Source organism: Pan paniscus, chromosome 13, assembly GCF_029289425.2.
Source record: "Pan paniscus chromosome 13, NHGRI_mPanPan1-v2.0_pri, whole genome shotgun sequence".
In the NCBI taxonomy this organism is placed as follows: Eukaryota; Metazoa; Chordata; class Mammalia; order Primates; family Hominidae; genus Pan; species Pan paniscus.
The window spans coordinates 68,250,844-68,271,528 of record NC_073262.2 but is presented as its reverse complement, the minus strand read 5'-3'; the positions used below and the strand labels follow the sequence as shown (position 1 = coordinate 68,271,528).

At 36.7% G+C, this 20,685-nt stretch overlaps 1 protein-coding gene across 4 annotated transcripts in view; it reads right to left on the bottom strand.

Annotated features, from left to right (window-relative positions):
• CSRNP3 (cysteine and serine rich nuclear protein 3) overlaps window positions 1–20,685 on the bottom strand; it is a 217,999-nt gene that overhangs the window by 76,845 nt on the left and 120,469 nt on the right. For all 4 annotated transcript variants that reach the window (XM_008974396.4, XM_034954416.3, XM_003820921.4 and 1 more), the window contains one exon: window positions 16,823–16,993. In XM_008974396.4, coding sequence (XP_008972644.1) covers window positions 16,823–16,970 — 148 coding nt within the window. In that variant the 5' untranslated portion in view covers window positions 16,971–16,993. The remainder of the gene's footprint in view (window positions 1–16,822; window positions 16,994–20,685) is intronic.

The following is a 20,685-nucleotide window of genomic DNA, read 5'->3' as shown; positions in this document are numbered from 1 at the left end:
TAAATTATAAATGTTTTTACTTTTGGGGCACTATAAATAAAGCTATACGATAAAGACTTTAAGTAAATTACAAAGATTTTATTTTATACTTGGAAAATTAACTACACCCATGGAGAATTCTGCATATGTTAAAATCAAGTTAGATTAAGAATTATATATAATTAAGTAGAAACTTTGAAGCGTCTACAGACAGGCATTATATTAAGAGTTCAAACACTGAACTGAGACTGGTCTGGGTTTGAATCTGGCTTCACAACTTTACTAACAGTAAGATCCTTTGGAAAGTTATTGAACTTCTTGACATTCCAGTTTCATCATCTGTAAAATTAAGATTAAAAATAGAACCTATTTCACAGAATTGCAGTGAGAACTAAAATATGTTAATTTATGTAAAGTGTAAGAGTAAGCATCATTTTTAAAGCTCACATTTTTTTTTACCACTGGAAAGGAAACCCACCCTTATCATGCGGTTGAAATGAAAAGTAACTAGAAATTAAGAGGTGATATCTGGTACAGTAGAAATTGGTTTTATAATTTTTATTCTTTTATTTTTTTAATTTGACAGACAACATTGTGTGTATTTATCATGTACAACATAATGTTTCAAAGTATATACATATATATGTATGTATATATATATACACACACACACACACACACATATATCGTGAAATGGTTAAATCTAGCTAATTAACAATTGTGTTGCCTCACATAGTTATCATCTTCAGTGTTCTCATTTATCCCTCACTTGCTTGCTGTCTACATGCCTGAGCCAAGCACAAATCTCCATTCTGCAATACTTCCCCTTGCTTACTACACTTTTTCATTTCCTAATCCCATATTCTGAGAATGTAAATATACATTTTCAATCTAGTCAAATGTATTATCTCTTCCTTCCCTCCTCCCTCCCTCCCTCTTCAACTTTTAAGCATCAGGTTACTATCCATTTCTTCTAGCAAATTGTCCTTGATAAATGTTCCAGAAAAATTTCCAGAAATACCAACGCCAATACTTATTTATCTGCCTTGGTCTTTACTCAAAATTCATGCTTTATTGATGTTCTGATAGTGCCTAGAGTTCAGAGGAATGACTCCAACAGACTTCAAGCAAACACTTGTTGCGACTATTTCCCATAAATCATATCTTGGAGTGCACTCATAAAAGCTCTCACATGTTTCCATTAAGATAGTCTTCAAGAGAGTTCTGCAAAGGGTTGATGCTAATGAATCCATTGATATTTTTAAAGCCTGATGCGGTCAATCAAGGGGGAGGCAGCTGCTAAATCACTCCCATCTCCGCAGCTCTGAAGCACTTCCTATAAGGAAGCAGCCCTGGCTGAGAGGTGCCACAATGCCTAATCTTACCCCTTCAGTCATGACAGTGTCAGCAACTCTTCTTCCTTTCTCCTTTTACTCAAAGGAAATGAAAATACCACTCAAATAAATAAATACAAATGAAGACTGAGGTGGTTCAGTTTCAGAAAAAACCAAGAGGCCAAAGTTCTGACTATTAGCCATGGCATCAGAAGAGAAAGATGCATGATGCCAGTACAAAAAGTTTTACGCATAAAAGAATTAGTAAGCAAATACAGGGTGTTTGAACCCAGACTGTCTAATATTTGTAGAGCTTATCTCATTTAAAATGGAGTCTATGTGCTGTTTTATTAATTAGCAGTACACCTTACTATATTTTCTGAGTTGGATGCAAAATGTTATGTTTGCGGAAATTTGGAAAAGATGCTAGATTAAGAAAGATTGATTATGCTGTTTTCAACACTCATTGTGGGAAACAATACAATATGATGATATTAAAGCACAAGACCCCACAGTCAGACTAACGTAGAATCAAAGGCTCGCCTGACTGCTTACTGGCTTCATAAAAAGGCAGCTACTTAAAATCTTTCCAAGCTTCAGATGCCTCATAGATTGCGCTAAGTAAGTAAGATAATGCACATAAAATGTCAGTGCAGTCCCTCCCATTGAATGTTTAATGAAAGTTCGATAAATGCCAATTATTACTGCTGTGATTATTATTCTCGACTCATGATATTTTAGGACTAATGCCAGCAAGAATAGAAAGAATAAATACTGGGAACTCTTACTTCCATAGCGGCTGTGATTCATCCCTCTTGTCATACACCTGGCTGCTTCTCATAGTTACATGATCTGCCTGCATCTAAAGATATTAATATTTGCATCTCTCATCTCGATCTTTTCCAGGCTTCTCTCCCACTCTTCCAAAAGCATAACTGTCACATGTCTCTTTTGTCTGGAGACCTACTCCCTGTTTAGTTAGAATTTCTGAATAACTATTAATAAAATGTACGATGTCCCTCCTTGAAAATATCAATATCATCATCATCATAATTGTCATCATAGTTAACATTTTCTGGGTGCTTAGTAAATGTAAAGTAAAATGTAAAGCATTTTGCCTGTATTCACTCATTTTAGCTTATAAGGCAGACAGTGTGCTTTTTTTTTTTTATCAGTATTTATAGATAAGAAAACCAAAGGTGGGGGATATTACATTACTTGCCTCTTTTTTTTTTTTTTTTTTTTCTTCTTTTAGACGGAGTCTCACTCTGTCGCCCAGGCTGGAGTGCAGTGGCGCCATCTCGGCCCATTGCCAGCTCCACCTCCTGAGTTCACGCCATTCTCCTGCCTCAGCCTCCCGAGTAGCTGGGACTACAAGCGCCCGCCACCGTGCCCGGCTAATTTTTTGTATTTTTTTAGTAGAGACGGGGTTTCACCATGTTAGCCAGGATGGTCTCGATCTCCTGACCTCGTGATCCTCCTGCCTCGGCCTCCCAAAGTGCTGAGATTACAGGCGTGAGCCACTGCGCCTGGCCTCTAAGTAGAATATCTTTTATGAGAATTTAGGTAATCTGACTCCAGACACTACTTTTTTTTTTTCTTGAGACGGAGTCTTGCTCTGTCGCCCAGGCTGGAGTGCAGTGGCGCCATCTCAGCTCACTGCAAGCTCCGCCTCCCAGGTTCACGCCATTCTCCTGCCTCAGCCTCCTAAGTAGCTGGGACTACAGGAGCCCGCCACCATGCCCAGCTAATTTTTTTTTTTGTATTTTTAGTAGAGACGGGGTTTCACTGTGTTAGCCAGGATGGTCTGGATCTCCTGACCTCGTGATCTGCCCTCCTCGGCCTCCCAAAGTGCTGGGATTACAGGCGTGAGCCACGGCACCTGGCCAGGCACTTTTTAAAAAAATTTTTTTTACATTTTTAACTACCAGACTGCTATCTATATGGGGATTTTAATAGTCATCACAAAGGAACCATCCCAAAGGGATCACATTAATGCTGGGAATTTCAGTCATATGGTAGAAGATATTTTAAGACAGGTAAAGCCTTTAAAATATACTGTTTATATGCCTGCATATTCTGTTAACAAGTAGGGTTAAGCTCACCACAATTAGCACATACATGAGACAAATGTAGATATTAAGGTTTATAAATAACATTTCGTGATATCAGATGACTATCTGTTTTTAAAAATGTTCCAGGTAAATCATTCCTTCCAGCTCTTAATTCTTTTGTTACTTTCTTTTAAAAATTCCAGTTAGAATATTCCTCTGTGTTCATGAACCGTTCCAAAGTTAACATTTACTTATGCCAGTGAAAGGCAGCTTTGAAGATAGTTGTTAAAAATCATTAAGTACATAAATTTTTTTTCGTTGTCAGTGGAACAACATACACATACAACTCCCTTTTCCAACCATCATTTCCTATTTTTACTAAGATCTAGTTTTTAAACTGTCTTTTCCACAGTTCTAATGTACGATACTTTGAGTGCATTATCTGTTTAATTAAGCCAGCCCCCAAACAAAATCCAATAAAATAATTCACGATTTTCATTTTTGTGGGCTCTACAAGCCATAATAAAATATTCTATTAAACTTATGTATATATATAATATATATATACGTGGGTAAATAATAGCACACAAGCATAAACTTTGAAAACACAAAGATGTCATCAAATATAACACTATAAATAACTCAAGCAAAATGAACTATTGGTGGCATACTATATTTGGAGGGAAGAGGGATTACTAGAATCTGATGCAAATTATAATACTTTGAAGCCCAATCTATTCTCACATTTTGCGAAAGAAGAAACAGGTTAAATGATTTAACCAAAGTCAGAGTAAACTGTAACAGAACTAAACTTAGAGTGAGAATATTCTGGCTCCTTGGCTGTGGCTTTTTCAGTTACAACAAATGGAATGAGTTTGCAGTGAAGTCCATTCTCACAAGTTCAACTGATGCACTAGGGAAAGAAACATCAGAGCAGACCTACATATTTTTCTTTCACAATGGATCCCAAACACAAGACAACTACTTTACTGATGATCAACTAAAGAAACAATATTCTGTTTTAATACCTCAGGAGAAGAATGTTATGTGGAACATATAACTGTATATACAGTGTGACAGTGATAGTGTATTTATAGCACGGAAGCAATTTCCACGGGTGATTTTTCTAAATGTCACTGTGGGGACTGGAGCTGAACACCTGGGGTAGATATGGGTCCCTACTTTTAAGACTTGGTAATAAATATGTATGAAAGGATCTCAAGAAAATATGTGACAGTGTCACTTGGTTATCACTGTGAACACGATGAATGCTCTGAATGGATTTGTTAAAATTTAGTTCTAATTGATGGCCAAGTTTGGCCTGGAAGTTTCTAATATGGTACTACAAGGTTCTTCTGCCCTTTCCTAATAGGAATACAAAATAAGACAGATACACAAAAGAAAACTAGTATACTATAAAATAGTTGCAAATTGTGATATGTCCTATGAAGGAAAAAGAGGAGGGAGTTACTGAAAGATAAAATAATGGCACGAAGGGGTGGTAAGGTAATCTATGGACTTTCATCCCAATTGAAAGGTGTATATATATAAAACATATTTAAAAACTATAAACTATTTCAAGCTTCTAGAAAATAACACGTGCTTAATACTCATATTTATGGACGCTAATATTTTGCTATATTTATTTCAGATTGGTTTTCTTAATATGTAAAAAAAAGTTGAGAGTGTAGCTAAGGCAATCCCATTCATTCTACTCTTCATCCCTAGAGGTTCTAAGCCTCACATTTTTGTGTATTATCCCTTTCTATGTTATATTTTTACTTCCATAAAAAGTGGTGCCACTCTCTGTGTGTGTGTGTTTTAATTATGTAAATACTATCATACTGTAGAGTTTTGAAACTTGTATATTTCACTTAACTGCATATACATGTACATCTGGCTATTCAATTCAACTTATTTTCCAATTTATCATAATATGAACCAACTGCACCTTATGCAATCCTATTCAAATGGACAATTATTCCACGTTTTCACTTTTCACTACTGGGTTTCCTTAGTAATGCAATCACCTGACACTCATGCCAGTGTTAGGAGAGTTCCTCCTTCAGCACATGCTTGTCAATACATGGTATTTTCAAACCCTTAAAATTTTGCTAATCTGATGATATGACATACGTGAAATGATGTCTTCTTTCAATTTTAATTTCCCTGGTTCCTAATAGAGTTACACAGCTGTTCATAATTGTGTTAGCCTTTTTTCTGTGTATTATCTGCTCAGGTTCTATGTCTACCTTTTTTTTTTTTTTTTTTTTTTGCTGCATTAGCTCTTCCTTATTTTTGCAGTTCTTTTATATTCAAATACTAATTCCTCATCAGTTAATGATTTACAAATATCTCCTTTTAGTCTGTAGCTTGTCTTTTCACTTTCTTGGTGGGGTATTTGGTTATATATTCAGTTTTATTTTAATGTACCCAAATATATAATAATTTTCACAGTTCATGCTACAGTATGTTACTCTGACATACATATATTTTCCTATTTTTTTGTATATTTTATAATTTTAAAAAATATTTAGATTTTTAGTTCATTGGGAATTTATTTTCATATATGGCATGAGGTAGGGATCTAATTTTATCTTTTTTGTTAAAAAAGCCATTTACTGGAACAGACTCTTACTTCTCAACTCATTTCCAATGTCTCCTCCGTCACATACCATGTTGCCATTTAAATGTGGTTCTGATTCTATGCTCCCTATTTGTTCCATGCGCAGACTCTTGAGCTAATTCCATGGGTTTTAAACTATTTCAGCTTTTCAAGTATTGAGATCTGTTAGGCTAAGCATACTCCTCACCTCTTCCTTATTCTTTTTCAGAAGAATAATTTTGAATGTACTTGGCCATATAATATATACTATAATATACTTGGCCATATTCTCTGGCTCTTTCAGAAAATTTTAGGATAAGTTGGACCTATAAATTTTTTTAATTTTTATTTATTTAGAGACATATTCTCATTGTCATCCAGGCTGTAGCACAGTGGCAGTCATATGCATCTATATTTTTAAAATGTATTGTGGAAAACTTTAATTATATATGAATGTAAACAGTAGAATAGTAAGCCCCAAGCTTCAATATTTTTTCAGTCTCATTTCATCTATTGCTCTATTTTTCTGGGTTATTTGAAAGCAGCTTCAATATATCTATCTTTTTTTTCTGTCAAAACTTCCATGTATTTCTCTAAGAGATGAGGACTTTGGGCCTACATACTTTAGATGGAGGTGACCAGGGATGGCTATACTAAATAAATGGTATTTAAGCTGAAACCTGAAATATGAGGAGTCAGTCATGGGAACCTTGTTCCAAGCAGAATTTTAGGGTAAGGAAATTTGTCATGTTCAAAGAACTGAGTAAAGATCAATGTGGCTGGAGTTTGGAGATGGAGAGAAGGCAGGAGAGTGAAGGCTCAAGCATAGGAAGGGAGTACAGGATTCTGGAAGCCACAGTAATGAGTTCAATTGAAAGTGATTGATGAATTGAAAATGATTGAAAGATGCCAGCATAGAGAAGAGGCTGAGGCTTGAACAAGAGAGGAAGCAGAGAGGGCGTCTGGAAGGCTCTTTCCTGCAGCAGTCCAGGAGAAAGAGGATGGTGATATGGTACAAAACAAATGGAGATAAGTAGACAGATTTCAGATACATTTATATAAGACGTGACTGTGGGAGAAAAAGCAAATATATAAGAAGACAGAAATAATTTTTAAAAATCTCAGTAGGCTGAAATAAAGAGCTAAATCAAATGTTACTATTTTTAAGGCTAAATGTGAGGTCCTGATCCTGAATTTAAAACAAATCAAACAAGAACTAAATGAACTGTATTTATATGATGTTAGTGACCTGACTTAGTAATGCCCTTTTTTCCTAGCCAATTCAAAGGATGGTGAAGGTGAAAACAACTCAGACTCCCTCAAGTGTGTTATACAGCTCCTGCATAAATAGCTGCACAGCATCCAATTAAACAGTGATGTTTCTGCCTGGTAAAGCTATATATAAGCAAATGAAACCAGAAAGGTACATGTTAAGAATGCATAATTATAGTGAGACACTATTTAAAACACAGTTCATCATTACATGTATTCAGATATGATAAGTAATAAATCAGGATCCTGATATATCACAATGACACTCATCAACATTATAAATTACAGTTAGCTTGTAAATTGGTATTTATTTCCACTAATGTTTGTGCCATTGTGAAGTCTTCTAATAAATGCATCTCTTTTTTTTTTTTTTTTTACTTTATAAGGCTTAGTTGTACTAAAGAAGACAAGTCTTTACAAAGCTAAATGTTATTAAGCATTTAACAGTAATTGAACCAGCACCAGGTAGCAAGAAGTATACACAGTTAAGTTCTATAAATCCCAAGAAAAGATAAGATGTGTGCATAAATAATTCCAATGTAAAATAGAATACAGTAAGTGTTAGAGAAATGCTAAAATACTGTTAGATTGTGAGTTTCTGCAGAAACTGGATCATGTCTTGTTTACTTTTATATTTCCACCTCCTAATACTAGTGCAGTGAATGGTAAGTTTCAAATACCTAATAAATGTCCATTCATTCATTCATTGATATAAATACTTATCATGTACTGATCAGATGATAAGCATACATCCCTGCTTTTAATAAGCTTACATTAATTCCTTCAAAACTCATTTTGAGAGCCCTGCCTATTAGGGTAAAGACATGTGGGTAATAACAAATATGAATGAAGGGTGCAAGACGATGAGAAAGCAAGCTCTGCTGTACATGAAATAGGAGGTGAGGGAAAGGTGATTGGAGGAGACATGAACATTGTGTGCTTTGAGATGGCCAGAAAAGCTACCTGGTGGGATGCTTGTGTGGCATTAACAAGTAGCTGAGTTTGAAAACACAGTTTTGTCATTTTCTCCAAAACTTTTAAAAAAGTTTTCAAGTGTTTTGAATAAAAAATGGATATAGAGTGAAGAACATGGCAGGAAAGTGGTGAAGAGTCCTGGCCTTTAAAAATAAAATAAAATACTGAAATAATGGAGCAATTGGTGTGGCATGGAAACTTATATAAAGACAAGCGGTGAGTGCTACACTGGGGAAAACAAGAGATGAGGTTAAAAAAAAAAGTGGATGAGGAGAGGAAGGAAGTGGAAGGAAAAGAGGTTATGATCTGAATTTGTAATACTGGAATTGAGTATTTCAGAAGGAGAATTGGTCTGGTTTGCAAACGTCTTGTGGGTGAGGTTGCAGACATTAGGTGCTAAATGGAGTGGTGGTAAAAGACATGAATGGAATTGAAGTAAGGAATCCAGGTCAGAGTGCTCAAGGAAACACAAAGCTGATCAGTTCTATGAGCCATCACACAGTTAACTGACATCACTCAGTTTGATGGAAAATACTAGGATGGAAAGAAGAAGGAAAACCATTGCCAAAGTTTGTGAATGTTTGTGAAACATCAGGAGATTCAGGCCGGGCGTGGTGGCTCACGCCTGTAATCCCAGCACTTTGGGAGGCCGAGGCGGGCGGATCATGAGGTCAGGAGATCAAGACCATCCTGGCTAACACGGTGAAGCCCCGTCTCTACTAAAAATACAAAAAATTAGCCGGGCACGGTGGCAGGTGCCTGTAGTCCCAGCTACTCATGAGGCTGAGGCAGGAGAATGGCGTGAACCCCGTGGGGCAGAGCCTGCAGTGAGCCAAGATCGCACCACTGCACTCCAGCCTGGGCGACAGTGAGACTCTGTCTCAAAAAAAATTAAAAAAAATTAAAAAATTAAGAAACATCAGGAGATTCTGAGGAGACGGCGAAGAGGATGTGTCAAATGAGAGAGACTTGCTGAAGTTTTCATGGAGAAAGAAATATTTGATATGAACCTTGTAGCAGGTATAGAACTTAGTCAGAAATTGGGAGGAAAAAAAGATATTTCTGTTTGAAGGATGGTCTCAGTAAGACCAGAAGAAGTAGCAGTGGTTAACTATTTCTGATTTATAATTACTGGAGTCCACAATCTTGCAGACAGATGATCTGATAACAATTCTATTGTATCAGACAACAGGCCTTATTGCATATCCAAGTGACTATTTTCCAGAGGACTACTAGCTCATAAATATCTTCCTCCACTCATAATTTACTTAACTCCTTTATCTCCAACAATAAACACCTAATGATTCAACTGGTCCATGTCTGAACATGACCTATTTATGATCTGCATGTTTCTACATATGATCTGCAGCTGGTCCCAGATTGTGTCCCCCCAAGCCAAAGCTAATTGGTTGTTTTCCAGGCATAAGTGGGTGTGAAGAGTCTGGGAACCTCTTAATTTAATAGTAGATTTTCAGAGGCACCTTTATCTATGCTGCTTCCTTTCCTGCTTGGCCTTGACTCTAACTTATGATGCCTATTTTGGATCCTGTTTCTTATGAGCATATTATTACAGGCTAGAAAGGATCTTTTGAGCATCATGATGTCCTGCCTCCTGCTTAAGCAAAGACTTCTTCTAAAACTCTTGTGTTCAGCTTGGCCTGAACACTCCTCCATTGTTTACAAAAGCATTGAGTCGGGGTAGATTGTGACATGTGTCTTTGCTAAAGTTAGTTCTCAAACTAATACTACAATGCTGGGTAGACATAATTTATCACTGTATCGCCAAGTTGTATTTACTGTTTGGAATATATCACTTTGAAAGGTTTGAAAGGTCCTAGCTCAGAGCCTGTAACATAAGATACCATGTTTGTTGAAATTAAATCTAAATCTTCAATGCATTTTAACTGCTTAGTAAAGAGAACAGGCATGTTCCAGTCATACTTCTAATAAAGTTTAATGTCAAATCTGTTTTCTATTGATTCTTTATGTCTAATCCCATTATGAAATGTGGAGCCAGTAGTAGGGAAATCACACTGGGGAAAGACTGACTTTGGGTGCACATGATGGCATATTTATGCCTTGTGTATTCAGAGAGAAAAGGGAGGGAGGGAAGGAGGGAAGGAGGGAGGGAGACAAGGAAGGAAGGAAGGAAGGAAGCAAACAGATTGTATCTTAGCTCTTGGGTAAAGTATAAGTACATTTATGAATGTTAATTTCTACTTTTATAAAAGGGCATGATAATTGGCTCCTAATCACACAACACTTTTTGGCTATTAAATGAACTCAAGAATGTGAAAGTGTTTCATAAATTTAAAAAAATCTTAATTCTATTGTAGGACATCCACTGCTTGCATTCATGTGCAATTTAGAATGTGTATCCTTTTACTTCCTGATATTTTCACTTCTTAAATACTATACATTTATTTGTAGAAACACTCTGTTTCAAGAGACATAATGTGTTCCTTTTGGGACTATGGCTCAGCACATAGCTTTTCATTGCTTATGTGAAGTGCCAAGAACCTTGAGAGGGCAGAAAAAAAATCATTCCTCTCTAGTTTCTCTGTAGCTCTCCTCTTGACAGTGCTCAAGTACAGGCTGATTGGCTATAGAGCCATAGGGATTTGATGAAACAAAGCGTTTCACAGCAATACAGACTCTGCTGTTTCTATCTCAAGGGAAGTACAAGATATGACCTTGGTTGATGACTGGTAAGTATGCTTGTTGCCTAGCAAAATTCAGAAGTCCAAGGAAAAAGCCATAATGACCTTATTGATTTATATTTGGAAGCTTTTATTACCATAATGTGGTGTGCTACAAATTGGATATTTTAACAGAAAGCTTACAGTAGCATGGAATTTTCTACTACCATAGCTGTTGATACATACCAAACAATCTTATCAATTTCTGTATTTGTAATGACAACAAAATGTTATGTTACACAATATGTTAGTGCTTATAAAACACTGGGTACATGAGATATTTTAAATTTGAAAGATTAGCCCATGATGAGTGAGATTTAAATAAGGGCAACCACACTGAAGGACATGAACAGACACTTCTCAAAAGAAGACATTTATGCAGCCAAAAAACACATGAAAAAATGCTCACCATCACTGGCCATCAGAGAAATGCAAATCAAAATCACAGCGAGATACCATCTCACACCAGTTAGAATGGCAATCATTAAAAAGTCAGGAAACAACAGGTGCTGGAGAGGATGTGGAGAAATAGGAACACTTTTACACTGTTGGTGGGACTGTAAACGAGTTCAACCCTTGTGGAGGTCAGTGTGGTGATTCCTCAGGGATCTAGAACTAGAAATACCATTTGACCCAGCCATCTCATTACTGGGTATGTACCCAAAGGACTATAAATCATGCTGCTATAAAGACACATGCACACGTACGTTTATTGCGGCACTATTCACAATAGCAAAGACTTGGAACCAAGCCAAATGTCCAACAATGATAGACTGGATTAAGAAAATGTGGCACATATACACCATGGAATACTATGCAGCCATAAAAAATGATGAGTTCATGTCCTTTGTAGGGACATGGATGAAATTGGAAATCATCATTCTCAGTAAACTATCGCAAGAACAAAAAACCAAACACTGCATATTCTCACTCATAGGTGGGAACTGAACAATGAGAACACATGGACACAGGAAGTGGAACATCACACTCTGGGGACTGTTGTGGGGTGGGGGGAGGGGGGAGGGATAGCTTTAGGAGATATACCTAATGCTAAATGACGAGTTAATGGGTGCAGCACACCAGCATGGCACATGTATACATATGTAACTAACCTGCACATTGTGCACATGTACCCTAAAACTTAAAGTATAATAAAAAAAAAAGAATCCCAATGTGAAATTAAATTGTTTGTTAACGCTACACAAATTTGATAGTCTTCAAAAGTCCTTCTTTACTATAAGACAAGTAATCATTTTAAGTAAAAAAAATTAAAGAAATAGGACTTATCAATAATAATATTTCTGAAAGTTTATAAACATTGATTCACATCCAACAAAACCATTGCAGAGAAGCCCATACCTTAATCTAGACAGCATAATAAATAATAAATGTCCTAAAAATTTGTATATCAATTTTTGGACTAGCAAATAATCTGAAATACATTTCTAGAAACAAGAAACTCTTTTAGGTACTCCTCTCACACTGGTTAAAATGCTTAGATCACAGGATGGGCATGGTGGCTCTTGCCTGTAATCCTGACACTTTGGGAGGCAGAGGCAGGGGCATTGTCAGAGCCCAGTAGTTTGAGACCAGTCTGGGCTACATGATGAAACCCCATCTCTACAAAAAAATACAAGACTTGGCCTGGTGCAGTGGTGTGCACCTGTGGTCCCAGCTTCCTGGGTGACAGTGAGACACTGTCTCAAAACAAACAAACAAACAAAAAATCCTCAGATCTTTACTTCCTTTCATCTTTCTTTTTTTCTTTTCCTTTCTTTCTTTCTTTCTTTCTTTCTTTCTTTCTTTCTTTCTTTCTTTCTTTCTTTCTTTCTTTCTCTCTCTCTCTCTCCCTTTCTTTCTTTTTCTTTCTTTCTTTTTGTTTTTTGTTTTTGTTTTGCTTTGAGACAGGGTCTTGCTCTGTCATCCAGGCTTGAGTGCAGTGGTGCAATCATGGCTCACTGCAGCCTCAACCTCCTGGGCTCAAGTGATTCTCCCAAGTAGCTGGGACCACAGGCATGCACCACCATACTTGGCTATTTTTCTTTTTAATTTTTTTAGAGATGGGGATTTGAGACCCATGGTGGTCTCAAATGCCTGGGCTCAAGCAATCCTCCTGCCTCACCCTCCCAAAGTGCTGGGATTATAGTCATGAGCCACTGTGCCCAACTACTCAGATCTTTTCTACAAGAAATATTCCAGGCAGAAATTTTGTCTTTTGAGTCTTTACTATTTTTTCCCACTTTATGTCTCTCTTCCTAATGTGAATATAGTGAAAAAAGCACTATTAAATTAAAAGGGCACTTTTTATTAAATCTTTTCTTGAATTATTTTTAAAAAGCAAGAAAAATCTCTGCCAGATTATATTTAATACAAAGCTAAAACAGCATGTTAGTAAACTAACCATTGCCACTACCACTGATATTAAATGATGTGCTGAAACACTTCAATGACTTCCTAGACATCGTAAAATAAGTCTACTTTCTTCAATGAAAAAAATAATCTCGGCTGAACATAACTTATAACAAAGTCTATATTTGCTGACTAATATATACCTTAGCTCACCAGGCCATTTCCATCTGCTGTTTTGCAAACATAAACACAAGATAAACTACAGTTATAATTTTTAGCAGTTTAAGTTGGACACCTTGTTGTGAGAATACATATAAAATTAACAGAAATAAAAATTAATAAATATAAAAATTCACCCATAATTTTAATTCCTCAACAAATCAAATTGTTTCCAATTTTTAGGACAACTTACCATTCTTTACCTTTGTGCATGTACAGACTTAGACTTTGCCTGACAGTATAGATAAAATATTGTCTTCTGCTTTTCTTACTTATCATTATTTCACAAACATTGTACATATTGCCAAAAGGTCTTCATAACTATCATGAAAATAAATTAATTGAATGAGTTACCGTAACTTAATGGATCATTTCCTCACTCTTAGGTTACCTTTCTCTCTCTCCTCCCCAACCCCTCTTGTTTGGGACTACTATCAACCACAAATATTTTCATTTATATAGTTTTCACCTTGTTTTTAATGTTTCTCTCTTCAGATAAATTCTCTGAAGTAGACACTTATGAATGCTTTTATGGCTCTTGTATTTCCAAAGTGCTTTCTAAATATCACTGCCATTCATAGCAATGTGTGTGCCTACAATCTGTACTGCAACCTTCACCAGCACTTAGGTATTAGTATTTTTTATTGGAGAAATGGGTACCGATTTCAAGGGATGAAATCTCTGTGATTTCATGCTAATGAAATCTCATTAGCATTTTTTAATCTGCCTCTTTGTTACTATTGTTGTTAAATGCTTTAAAACATTTGTTAATTATATTTCCTACTATGTGGATTTTCTTTGGAGATGTGTGTCTTCGTGTTTATCTCAAGAAATTACATGTACTTTTGCTATACTCTATCCAGAAAATAATGTAAATATTTTTTCCAATATAAACTGTTTCACTTTGGGCTTTTTTTAAATAGCAAATAAGTTTAATACTTTTACATCATTAAGTATATTAAGTATTTTCCAATGTGATTATTTCTTCTTCTCATATCAAAGTTCATATAGTGATTCTACTAAACTTCTGGCAAAATGTAACTTTCCTCATTATTAAAAAAAATTGTCCATGTAATCTATCTGGTATTTTGGCATATGTTGTGAGACGTGAGTCTAAATCACTTCTTTTTCAAATTTCCTAAGACCATAACCATTTCTTAAATAGTCTTTCCCTTTCTCATTATCTTATAATGTTTTCTTCTTATATATAAAATTTTCATATATAACATGTTGGGATTTTCTATGCATTCCTAGGTAGGGCACATTAGAAATGCCTGGGCGCCCTAGAAATGCCAGTTGAAGATTTTGTTTTGGTTTTACTCTTATATTTAGAAATTAATGTTGAAACCATTAATATCCAGACCTTTATATCCAGAAACATAATCTGCCTCTTCACTAATTAAGTCTTCCTTTATAACTCACGAGAAATAACATTTTAAAGATATGTCCAATATTATATAATTAAGGGGCGGAATAAGACCATGCAAAAGGTAGAGGCTATGTGGTAGGACATGTATATATATCTAGGCTCAACTCCTGTGTGATCTTTTGCCAGATGCTCAGCCTCTCTGAGCCTCAGTTGTTTCCTTTGTGAATTGGAGGTAGTACTACTTACTTTCAGAATTGCTGTAAGGAGTATGGATAATGTCTATAAAGCTATTGGAGCATAGTCTGTATCCAATAAATGTAAGCTATGATCATAATTTTTAATTTAACATGTGCCTAGCACTTGACATTTTACAACGTTTTTTCATGTGTATTAACTCACTTGCTCTGTCTGATCTTTGCAATACCCTGTGAGATAATGATGTTATTATCACTACTAGTATTAAGACCCAAAACATAAATACATCTCTTCTTCTGAGTCAAAAGCACAAGCTCATTTCATACCATCATGATATGTGTAAATGTATTTGTAGACCACCTACATCACACAATAACTTTATCCCTGAATATTTTATAAATTTTTCTGCTATAATAATTATAATCATCTTTTCATCATATTGTCTAATTAGTTGTGCTTGCTTAATGGAATGCTATTGATTTTACTATATTTATTTCATGTTCAACAGCTATTGAGTTCCTTATTACCTCTTAAAAATATGTTTAAATCATTTAGTTGTTTGAGTTGCTACATTGCCAAAGTAAATTCTTTGTTATAGAATCATATATTAATAACATTAACTAATTGGAAAGTAAAAAACCAAGACCAGTTATCTGTCATGATATTAAGACATATTAAAATCTTCTTGTTTAAGGAACACAAATTTTAAAAAGATTATTTAACTATGCTAGTCAGTTTCCTTTAGACTATAGATTACATTACCTGAAGAATTTTTCATATCAGTCCTTCAAACCTCCCTTTATCTTGTCTGACAGAAGGGCTGACATTACAATGTGGCAAAAAAAAAAAAAAATTCAAAAAGAAAACATAGGCTGGAAGCAGTGGCTCATGCCTGTAATCCCAGCACTTTGAGAGGCTGAGGTGGTGGATCACCTGAGGTCAGGAGTTTGAGATCAGCCTGACCAATATGGTGAAACGCCATCTATACTAAAAATACAAAAAAATACAAAAAATAAAATAAAATAGTTGGGTGTGGTGCCATGCACCTGCAGTCCCAGCTACTCTGGAGGGTGAGACAGGAGAATCACTTGAACTTGGGAGGAGGGGGTTGCAGTGAGCCAAGTTCATGCCACTGCACTCCAGCCTGGGTGACAGAGCGAGACTCCATCTCAACAAAAACCTTAAAAATACAATAAATAAAGCATAGATTTTTATTTTTCTTGTTGGGCTTTAAATACTGGAGAAGAGAGACTAGAGGAATTACTAGGAAAGAGCCATTAGACTGTACACACTTGCACATTTGGGAGAGACTTTCTGCCTTCACATTTCTTCTTAATCCCTGGCTGCCTAAACTCCTTCTCATCATAATCTAGACTCTCCATTCCTTAATAATGCCTTTTAAAATGTTTTCTCCCAGAACATCATTTCAATTATGAAAGGATACTTTTTTTTTGAAACTGGATTTATTCTTTGTCTTCCCTCATCTATTCCCAGAGTACTAGTTGTTTACTTGGGAAAGTATTAATAATGTAATGTGATCTTTCAATTAAATTAGTTAATTAACACAATCAAATAATCCACTGCAAAAAAGTATTCTAAATAAAGGAATCTACTGAGTCACCTGAAAAATATTTCATTTTTGGGTAAGTGTTCTTTGTATTTGGTTGATGGGAAAATATATATAGCTAGCATGAAAGGTAAAAATAAAAATGACACAATTAGTTTTGCTGTAGAACCAGACAATTGACTTCGGTTCTGATTTCAGTACTCACGGGTAAAATGACTAGAAGTGGATGGATTGACACTGTCCCCACTGTCAGCACTTTCACTGCTGGAAACTTCATCATCTGATTCCCTCACAGAGGAGCAGGGTGAGGAGCCGTCAACTTCTTCAAACTTCCTCTTTAAAATTCCACTCATAGCTGCAGTGCTGTCACATGTACCTGTAACAGGAACGAGAGCAACAGAGCATTGAAATATTTGACCGCTGAATGTGTAGCCAAGGTCTCCAGAGTCATTTTTATGTGGCTTTTTATACATGAGCTGAGCTATAGCTTTCCCTTGAAAGGATCTTTAGCAGATTTTTTTTCTACTTTCAAATTAACAAAAATAAGATTAAATTAAATATGAGTATTTAACCATTTGATTACCAAAAGGTTTTTATATTTTGAGACATAGTTCATTTTAATGTAATATCATTATTCCTTTTTATTGGCAAATTGAGAAAATCCACCTGACTCAAAGAAAATCTGTAAAGAAAAAAAATGCCAATGTCTCCTGAAGTCCTTGATTACAATATTATATGAAATTCAGCTGGAACACAAAAAAGTATGCACGACCTTTGTACTCAAGTTCTAAAATTCAAGAAACCTAATTAGCTGAGCACAATGAAGCATATAAAAACAGTTCTAAATTTTAGGTAGTTTCCATTTCAGTATTGCAATGGGTGACATGCATCCCCATGCTACCTGCTTACTGAAGCCCTGGCCACTTTTTCAGAAATTTCCTAAGGCTATTTACCTGGAAGATAGCAATAATTGAATTGAAAGGCCTATGGGTAGAGAATGGATATGGTTTCTTCTAAATAATTTATCTTGGGTTAATGGACTTTCCCCTTTCCCTGGGCTGACCTTTCTCCACCTTCTCCATTTTACCATGAACTGGCACAGTCAAGTAAGGAGCACAAACTTTCTTTGCAGAAGGAAAGATATTTTAGGGTATAAACATTTTATAAATTATCTTAGATACATGTATGTGATCTTACATTGCTAAATTACATTAACTTAACTGAAAGAAAGTACAGTATTTAACTGAAAGGTTAAATATCCATTATCCAAAAGGGTTGAGATAAGAAGTGTTCTGAATTTTGAATTTTTTTTGGATTTTGAAATGTTTGTATCTACATAATGAGGTACCTTGGGGATGGTACCCAAGTCTAAAGACAAAATTCATTTATGTATATCTTATTCATATAACCTGAAGGCAATTTCCTAGAGTATCTTTGATAATTTTGTGAACAAAACAAAGTTTTGACTCTGTTTTGACTGTGACCCATCAGATAAGGTCAGGTATGGAAATTTTCACTTGTGGCATCATGTAGGTGCTCAAAAAGTTTTGAATTTTAGAACATTTTAGATTTCAGATTTTCAGATTAGGGATGTCCAATCTTTATTAATAAGGCAATTCCATGCATTCTATATTCCACTTAATTTATTTCAGTTGATTCTAACTCACATCTGAGGAATTGAAGACATTGTCTCCTTTTTCCGCCAGAGTATAGTCAATCCTATAAATCAGGGGGAAGCAAGACCCTTAACACTATTCTGAGACCCCCTTAGTTATATTATCTCTGTACTGCTCTTGGAAATCTCTGAAATCACTTCTTTTCTGTGCAGATCACAGAGCAAGCAGCGTATTCAGATTCCCCGAGCTGGGCCAACTCTCCAAGGAAGGTCTAAGTCAGTATTTTGCAAAGTGTGCTACCTGAATGAGCAGCAGTAGCATTACCTGGGAGTGAGAGGGTTAGAAATGCAAATTCTCAGCTCCCATCCCAGATCTACAAATCAGAAATTCCCAGGAAGTAGGGCCCAGCACTCTTTACTTTATGAAGCCCCAAATTGGGTGATTTTGCAACACATTCAAAATTGAGGATCACTTGTGTAATTTAGTATGCTTTTTAGCCTCTTCATTCATAAACATGGCTCTTTCTTGGATGTGGTCACATACCAGCCCTAGATAGTCACATAAACCAGCACTGAATTCCTAGTCAAAAATCTCTTCTTTGACCTTTCCTGGTGTAATTCCTAGCAAAATTTAGGAATTTTATTAGTCTGTTCTCATGCTGCTATGAAGAAACCTCCAAGACTGGGTAATTTATAAAGGAAAGAGGTTTAATTGACTCACAGTTACACATGGCTGGGGAGGCCTCAAGAAACTTACAATCATGGCAGAAGGGGAAGCAAACACATTCTTCTTCACATGGCAGAAGAGAGAAGTTCCAAGAAAAAGGGGAAAAGCCCCTTATAAAACCATTAGAGAACTCGTGAGAACTCACTGTCAGGAGAACAGCATGAGGGTAACTGCCCCCATGATTCAATTACACCCCCAACACATCCCTCCCATGTCATGTGGGGATTATGGGAACTACAATTCAAGATGAGATTTGGGTGGGAATACAGCCAAACAATCATTCTGCCTGTGACCCCTCCCAAATCTCATGTCCTCACATTTCAAAACACAATCATGGCTTTCCAACGGCCCCCCTAAGGTCTTAGCTCATTCCAGCATTAACCCAAAAGTCGAAGTCCAACGTCTCATCTGAGGCAAGGCAAGTTCCTTCTGTTTATGAGCCTGTAAAATACAATGGGGCTACAGGCATTGGGTAAACACACCTGTTCCAAATGGGAGAAATTGTCCAAAACAAAGGGGCTACAGGCCCATGCAAGTCTGAAATCCATCAAGGCAGTACTTAAATCTTAAAGTCCAAATTACAATAGGGTAGCCATTAAGCCTTGAAGTTCCAAAATGATCTCATTTGACTCCATGTCTCACATCCAGGGCATGCTGATGCAAGAGGTGGTCTCCCACAGCCTTGGGCAACTCTGCCCCTGTGGCTTTGCAGGGTACAGCTCCCCTCCTGGCTGCTTTTACGGGCTGACATTGAGTGTTTGTGGCTTTTCCAGGTGCATGGTGCAAGCTGTCAGTGGATCTTCCATTTTGGGTTCTGGAGGACAGCAGCCCTCTTCTCACAGTTCCACTAGTCAGTGCCCCAGTGGGGACTCTGTGTGGGGGCTCCAACCCCAAACTTCCCTTCTGCACTGCCCTAACAGAGGGTATTCATGAGAGCTTTGCCCCAGCAACAGACTTCTGCCTGGACATAGAGGCATTTCCATACATCCTGCGAACCCTAGGCAGAGGTTCCCAAGCCTCAATTCTTGACTTCTGGGCACCCACAGGCTCAACACCATGTGGAAACCACCATGGCTTTGGGCTTGCACCCTCTAAAATAATGGCCGAGCTGTACTTTGGCTGCTTTTAGCCAAGGCTGGAGCTGAAGCAGCTGGGACACAGGGGACCATGTTCCCAGGCTGCACAGAACAGGGGGTCCCTGGGCCCACCGCAGGAAACCATTTTTTCCTCCTAGGCCTCTGGGCTTGTGATGGGAGGAGCTTCCCTGAAGGTCTCTGACATGCCCTGGAGACATTCTCCCCATTGTCTTGGTGATTAACATTCAGCTCCTCATTAATTATGCAAATTTCTGCACCAGGCTTGAATTTCTCCCCAGTAAATGGGTTTTTCTTTTCTATCACATCATCAGACTTCAAATTTTCCAACCTTTATGCTCTACTTCCTTTTGAATGCTTTGCCACTCAGAAATTTCTTCTGCCAGATATCCTAAATCATCTCTCTCAAGTTCAAAGTTCCACAGATCTCTGGGGCAGTGACAAAATGCTGCCAGTCTCTTTGCATAGCAAGAGTGACCTTTACTCCAGTTCCCAACAAGTTCCCATCTCCATCAGAGTCCTCCTGAGGCTGGGCTTCATTGTCCATATCACTATCAGCATTTTGGTCAAAGTGTTCAACAAGTCTCTAGGAAGTTCCAAACTTTCCCATATCTTCCTGTCTTTGAGCTCTG